Source organism: Callionymus lyra, chromosome 14 (assembly GCF_982586985.1).
Source record: "Callionymus lyra chromosome 14, fCalLyr1.hap1.1, whole genome shotgun sequence".
Lineage (NCBI taxonomy): Eukaryota > Metazoa > Chordata > Actinopteri > Syngnathiformes > Callionymidae > Callionymus > Callionymus lyra.
In genome coordinates, this window is record NC_141831.1 from 3,088,289 (window position 1) to 3,097,466 (window position 9,178).

At 34.9% G+C, this 9,178-nt stretch overlaps 1 protein-coding gene across 4 annotated transcripts; it reads right to left on the bottom strand.

Moving 5' to 3' along the window:
- Nucleotides 1-340: 340 nt before the first annotated feature.
- On the bottom strand, nucleotides 341-7,926 carry fam76b (family with sequence similarity 76 member B). Of its 4 annotated transcripts, none has more exons than XM_087807046.1 (10): nucleotides 7,488-7,926; nucleotides 4,659-4,723; nucleotides 4,546-4,600; nucleotides 4,333-4,488; nucleotides 4,101-4,273; nucleotides 3,995-4,045; nucleotides 1,586-1,663; nucleotides 1,388-1,520; nucleotides 1,230-1,331; nucleotides 341-1,164 (listed from the first exon to the last, which is right to left on the bottom strand). In XM_087807046.1, exons 1-10 carry the CDS (start codon nucleotides 7,572-7,574, stop codon nucleotides 1,075-1,077), a joined length of 990 nt encoding a protein of 329 aa, XP_087663172.1. In that variant the 5' UTR covers nucleotides 7,575-7,926; the 3' UTR covers nucleotides 341-1,074. The 4 variants fall into 4 exon arrangements, with proteins under 4 accessions (XP_087663172.1, XP_087663171.1, XP_087663174.1 ...); XM_087807045.1 differs by having other exon boundaries at nucleotides 1,388-1,523; XM_087807048.1 differs by lacking the exon at nucleotides 3,995-4,045.
- Nucleotides 7,927-9,178: the final 1,252 nt, after the last annotated feature.

The following is a 9,178-nucleotide window of genomic DNA, read 5'->3' on the forward strand; positions in this document are numbered from 1 at the left end:
TAATTATTTCGAACAAACGATCATACTCATGTCATGATGCGTCACTATTTCAAATCTAGATTTAACCCCTTAAAGAGTAACTGTTCGTCAGTACTTCTGAATTAGTTTAAATAATATCGAGGGGAAAGTGATTTTATACCATAATAAAGTAACATTTAGATTCAACCGAATAGCGTTTAAGTGTATTTTAAAATTGTTTTTTTGCTTAACTTGTCAAGTTTCTCTTCTTCTGTACGAGTCGACATTTAAAACATCTTTCCTCCCGAAAACAACTATTAACGCTCCTTTAAAACATCCTTTTCTGAAGATTATATCCATTAACAAGAGACGAAACAAACGCTACAGTTGAGCCAGTTTTTAATAGATTTTAAAACACTTTGGAAAAGAGTACAAAAGTGACCGTTGATGTATGAAATTTATCCTGATACTGAAAAAAGGTGAAGTTCCTCGAAAGCATCTTCTAAACGACTGGCGTCACACGAGACAGAGACGAGCAACAGTTTAAATACAACCGACACGAACACGTACATTTCATTCTTTAGAAAACCTTTAAAAACCGAGGCGCAGGAGGGGGGGGTCAGGGGTCGGACCATATATGTGGCAGTATCATCATCATCATCATCATCATCATCATCATCATCATCATGCAAGCGTTACAATCGGTCGCTCCAGGGACACGAACCCGGCGCCGTCTCTCCGTCGGTCTATAATCCGAGGTCTCGCCCCGGAAACGCTCGTCTCCACGAAAAGTTTTCCACAATCAACTCCGTTTAGAAAAATAGAAAGAAACGCTTTGAAAAAAGAAAACTCTGGAAAATAGAGGTTATTCTCTGAGTGTGAAGGTCGGAAACGCGGCGAGCGTCCGAATAAATAACAGCCGTGACATCATCAGGGCGTTTGGACCGGGGCTGGCAGTGACTTGAGATGAAAGACTTCATCCAGAGCCAGAGGAGAAGAATTTAAAAAATCGTGTTTTGTTCCACGGCAGGTTCCGGCGCCGGCGGCGATGAGGGGAAAACGCTCGTCACGGCGCCGCCGAGTCCTCGTGACAACGTCGTGATCTCGTCGGCGTCGCTATGGCAGCAGCAGAGAACTCCCGGTCCGGTCGAACTTCTTCCCTTTGGACAGCGCCGCCACCTGCTTCATCAGCTCTCGGTTCTTGGACTGCGAGCGAAAGAGACGTTAAAAAGAATCTTCGGGTCGAATCCAAGGTCGTCGCTTCATCTCACCTGCTGCAGCTCCATGGACTCCTTGTGAGCCTTCTCCATCTGGTTCATCTTCACGCGCATGTTGGACTCCTGGTACTGGAAGTCGGCCTTGATCTCCGTCAACTGAAGAAGAGAAGATCATCAGGTGGTTCGGACGAGGCCCGGAGACGCTGCCTCACCTTCCGGTCCCGCTCCAGGATGGTCTGGTCCTTCTGCTGCAGCATCCTCTTCAGTGACATCACTTCCTCCTTCAGCTGGCTGATCTGGATGAAGTTGTCGGTTCCTCCCGAGTCCATGGACTGAGTGATGGAGCTGCTGTCGACACCAACATCCACGTCAGCCTCGGTCGCTCCGGTGACGACGCACCTGAGACTCACCTGTCGCCGTTCGACGGCTTCAACTCCAGCTTTGGTTTCTTCTTCGGAGGTTCTTTCTGGATCGAAGACGACTTGTGGCTGCGAGAGAAAATATAGAGTTTTTACATCATGTTTATCAACGTCTCACTATGTTGTAATGATTTAACTTCTCTTGCATTTGATCGTAAGATACTTTCTTTAATTATAGTTGAAAATTGTTTGATTATAGTTGAAAATTGTTGGATTATAGTTGAAAATTGTTTGATTATAGTTGAAAATTGTTCGATTATAGTTGAAAATTGTTTGATTATAGTTGAAAATTGTTTGATTATAGTTGAAAATTGTTTGATTATAGTTGAAAATTGTTTGATTTTAGTTGAAAATTGTTTGATTATAGTTGAAAATTGTTTGATTATAGTTGAAAATTGTTTGATTATAGTTGAAAATTGTTTGATTATAGTTGAAAATTGTTTTATTATAGTTGAAAATTGTTTGATTATAGTTGAAAATTGTTTGATTTTAGTTGAAAATTGTTTGATTACAGTTGAAAATTGTTTGATTTTAGTTGAAAATTGTTGGATTACAGTTGAAAATTGTTTGATTATAGTTGAAAATTGTTGATTATAGTTGAAAATTGTTGATTATAGTTGAAAATTGTTTGATTATAGTTGAAAATTGTTTGATTATAGTTGAAAATTGTTTGATTATAGTTGAAAATTGTTGATTATAGTTGAAAATTGTTTGATTATAGTTGAAAATTGTTTGATTATAGTTGAAAATTGTTTGATTATAGTTGAAAATTGTTTGATTATAGTTGAAAATTGTTTGATTATAGTTGAAAATTGTTGATTATAGTTGAAAATTGTTTGATTATAGTTGAAAATTGTTGATTATAGTTGAAAATTGTTTGATTATAGTTGAAAATTGTTTGATTATAGTTGAAAATTGTTGATTATAGTTGAAAATTGTTGATTATAGTTGAAAATTGTTTGATTATAGTTGAAAATTGTTGATTATAGTTGAAAATTGTTGATTATAGTTGAAAATTGTTTGGTTATAGTTGAAAATTGTTGATTATAGTTGAAAATTGTTGATTATAGTTGAAAATTGTTGGATTATAGTTGAAAAATGTTGGATTATAGTTGAAAATTGTTGATTATAGTTGAAAATTGTTTGGTTATAGTTGAAAATTGTTGATTATAGTTGAAAATTGTTGATTATAGTTGAAAATTGTTTGATTATAGTTGAAAATTGTTTGATTATAGTTGAAAATTGTTCGATTATAGTTGAAAATTGTTGATTATAGTTGAAAATTGTTGATTATAGTTGAAAATTATTTGGTTATAGTTGAAAATTGTTTGATTATAGTTTAAATTGTTTGATTATAGTTGAAAATAGTTTGATTATAGTTGAAAATTGTTGGATTATAGTTGAAAATTGTTTGATTATAATTGAAAATTGTTGGATTATAGTTGAAAATTGTTTGATTCTAGTTGAAAATAGTTTGATTCTAGTTGAAAATTGTTTGATTTTAGTTGAAAATAGTTTGATTATAGTTGAAAATAGTTTGATTCTAGTTGAAAATTGTTTGATTTTAGTTGAAAATAGTTTGATTATATTTGAAAATAGTTTGATTATAGTTGAAAATTGTTGGATTATAGTTGAAAATTGTTTGATTATAGTTGAAAATTGTTGGATTATAGTTGAAAATTGTTGGATTATAGTTGAAAATTGTTGGATTATAGTTGAAAATAGTTTGATTATAGTTGAAAATAGTTTGATTTTAGTCAAATATTGTTTGATTATAGTTGAAAATAGTTTGATTTTAGTTAAATATTGTTTGATTATAGTTGAAAATTGTTTGATTATAGTTGAAAATTGTTGGATTATAGTTGAAAATTGTTTGATTATAGTTGAAAATTGTTGGATTATAGTTGAAAATTGTTGGATTATAGTTGAAAATAGTTTGATTATAGTTGAAAATAGTTTGATTTTAGTCAAATATTGTTTGATTATAGTTGAAAATAGTTTGATTTTAGTTAAATATTGTTTGATTATAGTTGAAAATTGTTTGATTATAGTTGAAAATTGTTGGATTATAGTTGAAAATTGTTGGATTATAGTTGAAAATTGTTTGATTATAGTTGAAAATTGTTTGATTGTAGTTGAAAATTGATTTGATTATAATTGAAAATTGTTTGATTATAATTGAAAAAAGTTTGATTATAGTTGAAAATTGTTTGATTATAGTTGAAAATAGTTTGATTTTAGTTAAATATTGTTTGATTCCAGCTAAAACCACTAATTAAACTCACTTCATGTCTACTGAGTTCAACAAAGATCACGAAGTTGTACTGAAACCGAGTTTCGAACAGAAAGGTTTAGCTTTAAACCAAACGTCCAGTTCTTCTAATGAAACTATGTTCCTACCTTTGCTTCCATAATCCCTGCTCTGGCTCTGGACTTAAACTTCCACTTAGTCTGCAACATATCATGAGTCAGTGCCGGCGTGACCCCGCGGCTCGACGACACCTACTTGTGGTGGGAGCTGCTGTGGCGGTGCTGGTGGTGCGGCCTGGAGTGGTGGTCCTTCTCGTTCAGGGACGAGGACGAGTTGGAGGACCCGAAGCCCTTCCTCTGGTCCTTGGTCTTCTGCAGGACCCGGCGGTACGACAGGGTGCAGAGCCAGCACAGGAGCTTCCCGTCCACCTGAGGGGGGGGGTCACACGCGGGTCAGACACCTGCAGGGGTCACGGGGTCGCGCGTACCTTTCTGCGACCCTCCTCCTTCCGGTCGAAGGCGCACTGCTGCTTGCACTGCTCGCAGGTCTGCGGCGGTCCGTACTTCTTCTCCGAGTTGGTGCATCTCTGGCACTTGGTCCCGATGAAGGCGGCGATGATGTTGCAGTACTGGCAGGGCTTGGGCTGCGAGGGGAGAAGGTTTGAGTCACGAGGAAACTTTAAAGACCTGTTTTCACTCACGGTTCCAAACTGCTTGACGTTCTGAGCGCACTTCTTGCAGATGGTGTTGGTTTTGCTGCGAAGAAAGACTGGAGCGTCAGAGGAAGACTTGGAAACTGAACCACTGGTCGTACCTTTCCTGCTGGAACTCGGACCTGCAGTACGTACACTTGACGATAGGGTGAGCGATGCGACATTCCTGAGGAGAGAGAATCACATGAAGAACCTGCTGTAGTGAGTACTTTGTTTATTACTGTGGATTTATGTATCATGTTTGTATGTTCACGCTATATCTTAATGTAATTACATGTTATACACATACAGTGCACAATAATTATAATGTAATAACATAATAATTATAAAAATATGTCAATATGTAGTAAATATAGAATGATAAAGTTAAATACAGTTAAATGCAATATAGTCTCAAAACATGAGACTAATAGAAACAGTTGTGAGTCTGTGTGTAGATTTAAACAAGTTCTTCTGCAGGCGTTTACTCTGAGGTTGATGTTACACAACAGTAGCAGCTTTGAGCCACAAGTTTGTGTTGAATATGTTCCGTGTGTTCAAACACCAACAAGTTTGTGTTGAATATGTTCCGTGTGTTTAAACACAAACAAGTTTGTGTTGAATATGTTCCATGTGTTTAAACACCAACAAGTTTGTGTTGAATATGTTCCATGTGTTTAAACACCAACAAGTTTGTGTTGAATATGTTCCATGTGTTTAAACACCAACAAGTTTGTGTTGAATATGTTCCATGTGTTTAAACACCAACAAGTTTGTGTTGAATATGTTCCATGTGTTTAAACACCAACAAGTTTGTGTTGAATATGTTCCATGTGTTTAAACACAAACAAGTTTGTGTTGAATATGTTTTGCTGGTTCAAACAAAACAAGTTTGTGTTGAATATGTTCCATATCTTTAAACACAAACACCAACTACTTTGTGTTGAATATGTTCCGCTGGTTCAAACACCAACAAGTTTGTGTTGAATATCTTTAAACACAAACACCAACAAGTTTGTGTTAAATATGTTTAAACACAAACACCAACAAGTTTGTGTTGAATATGCTCCATGTGTTTAAACACAAACACCAACAAGTTTGTGTTGAATATGCTCCATGTGTTTAAACACAAACACCAACAAATTTGTGTTGACTATGTTCCATGTGTTTAAACACAAACACCAACAAGTTTGTGTTGAATATGCTCCATGTTTTTAAACACAAACACCAACAAGTCTGAGTTGACTATGTTTAAACACAAACATGTTTGTTTTAAATATCATCCATGAGTTTAAAGACAAACACCAACAAGTTTGTGTTGAATATGTTCCACTGGTTCAAACACAAACAAGTTTGTGTTGAATATGTTTTGCTGGTTCAAACACCAACAAGTTTGTGATGAATATGTTTTGTGTGTTTAAACACACACACCAACAAGTTTGTGTTGAATATGTTACGCTGGTCCAAACACAAAAACCAACAAATTTGTGTTGAATATGTTCCGTGTGTTTAAACACACACACACCAACAAGTTTGTGTTGAATATGTTCCGCTGGTTCAAACACCAACAAGTTTGTGTTGAATATGTTTAAACACAAACACCAACAAGTTTGTGTTGAATATGCTCCATGTTTTTAAACACAAACACCAACAAGTTTGTGTTGACTATGTTCCATGTGTTTAAAGACAAACACCAACAAGTTTGTGTTGACTATGTTCCATGTGTTTAAACACAAACACCAACAAGTTTGTGTTGACTATGTTCCATGTGTTTAAACACAAACAAGTTTGTGTTGAATATGTTCCACTGGTTCAAACACAAACAAGTTTGTGTTGACTATGTTCCATGTGTTTAAACACAAACACCAACAAGTTTGTGTTGACTATGTTCCATGTGTTTAAACACAAACACCAACAAGTTTGTGTTGACTATGTTCCATGTGTTTAAACACAAACAAGTTTGTGTTGAATATGTTCCACTGGTTCAAACACAAACAAGTTTGTGTTGAATATGTTTTGCTGGTTCAAACACCAACAAGTTTGTGATGAATATGTTTTGTGTGTTTAAACACACACACCAACAAGTTTGTGTTGAATATGTTCCGCTGGTCCAAACACAAAAACCAACAAATTTGTGTTGAATATGTTCCGTGTGTTTAAACACACACACACCAACAAGTTTGTGTTGAATATGTTCCGCTGGTACAAACACAAATAAACACCAACAAGTTTGTGTTGACTATGTTCCATGTGTTTAAACACAAACAAGTTTGTGTTGAAAATGTTCCTTGTGTTTAAACACAAACACCAACAAGTTTGTGTTGAAAATGTTCCTTGTGTTTAAACACAAACACCAACACGTTTGTGTTGACTATGTTCCATGTGTTTAAACAAAAACACCAACAAGTTTGTGTTGAATATGTTCCGCTGGTTCAAACACAAACAAGTTTGTGTTGAATATGTTCCGCTGGTACAAACACAAATGTGTTGAAAATGTTCCTTGTGTTTAAACACAAACACCAACAAGTTTGTGTTGAAAATGTTCCTTGTGTTTAAACACAAACACCAACAAGTTTGTGTTGAAAATGTTCCTTGTGTTTAAACACAAACACCAACAAGTTTGTGTTGAATATGTTCCGTGTGTTTAAACACACACACCAACAAGTTTGTGTTGAATATGTTCCGCTGGTACAAACACAAATAAACACCAACAAGTTTGTGTTGACTATGTTCCATGTGTTTAAACACAAACACCAACAAGTCTGAGTTGACTATGTTTAAACACAAACATGTTTGTTTTAAATATCATCCATGAGTTTAAACACAAACACCAACAAGTTTGTGTTGAAAATGTTCCTTGTGTTTAAACACCAACATGTTTGTTTTAAATATCATCCATGAGTTTAAACACCAACACAAACACAAGCACCAACACAAACACAAGCACCAACCTTGCAGAGCTGCTGCCCCTGCGACAGCTCCTCGAAGGGACACCTCTGGTTACACTTGGTACAGGCGTACAGAGCTGACGTCGCCATTCTCTTCCTCCGCCGAGATTGAAACCGAGCCGAAGATGTTCTGACCCGATGTTCTGACCCAGATCCTCGGCGCGCGCAACAGCACAGGCGAGTTAAAGGAAGTGATCACACGCACGGCTAATGCTAGCTAACAATTAGCTTCTCGCACGAAGAACAATAAAGTCTCGGGAGCGGAGAAGACGAGAGTCTCGCGCGGGAACTGAGGAACGGACGAGAGTTGGTCTGAACGACTGTTAAACACTTTGTTCCTCGAGCAGCAGCTGATGTTCGAAGTTCACTCGGTCCTGACGAAATTCATCCTGTTTTCCTCTGTTTTCTCTCAACGTCCTCGTCACATCACCGGAAGTGCTCGAGAATCTCACGGCGAAGAAAGAGGACGATCTCGCGAGAACTCGCTCCGTCCGTGGGATTTACGTTTGAAATGGTTCGAGCCAATCACGTGATCGTCTCGGTTTGTTCGCATCATTTTTTATTATTTCATTTAGTTTTTCAGCCTGATTAATACAAATAAATGTAATCATCGGTGTTTTAAATGTATAATAAATGGATCACAATGAGAACGTGTAACGAGAGTTCCTGAAGTAAACAATAAATAAATAAATAAATTAAACGATTTGTTCAGTCTTTCACTAATTTCTAGTGAATTTAACTTAAAATATATTAATTTAGTTTAAATGTTTAATAGGTAACAATGATAACGTGTAACGAGTGTTCCTGACGAAAACAATACAATAATAAATAAAATAAACAAACGATTCGTGATAATTCAGTCTTTAATTAATTTCTAGTGAATTTTACTTTAAATATATTAATTTAGTTTAAATGTTTAATAAATGGATAACAATGATAACATGTAACGCGTGTTCCTGACGTAAACAATACAATAATACATACTTTTTTTCAGGCTTTAATTAATTTCGAGTGATTTTAACTGTAAATATATTCATTTAGTTTAAATGTTTAATAAATGGATAACAATGATAACATGTAACGCGTGTTCCTGACGTAAACAATACAATAATACATAATTTTTTTCAGTCTTTAATTAATTTCGAGTGATTTTAACTGTAAATATATTAATTTAGTTTAAATGTTTAATAAATGGATAACCATGATAACATGTAACGCGTGTTCCTGAAGTAAACAATACAATAATAAATACATTTGTTCAGTCTTTAATTCTTTTCTGGTTAATTTAACTTTAAGTAAATTAATTTAGAAATATATTATATTTTAAATGTATAATAAATTGATAACAACAATAACGTGTAACATGTCGAGCTGAAGTAAACAACAAATAAATAAATAAATCAAACATTTTGTTGTCGTTCAGTCTTTGATTTATTTTATTTTTAGTCAAGTTTACTTTTAATAAATCAAATCATGCATTTTCTTTTGAAATAGTTCCTGTCATGATAACGTGTCTCCACGAAGTAAACATTGAAAAGAATAAAATAAATAAATCAAACATTTTGTTGTCGTTCAGTCTTTGATTAATTTACGTCTCGTCAAGTTTACTTGAATTACTTTAAATTAATGAATTAAATCACTTGTTTTGATGGTAATAATAATAATAATAATAATCACTCGTCTGCCTGAAGTAA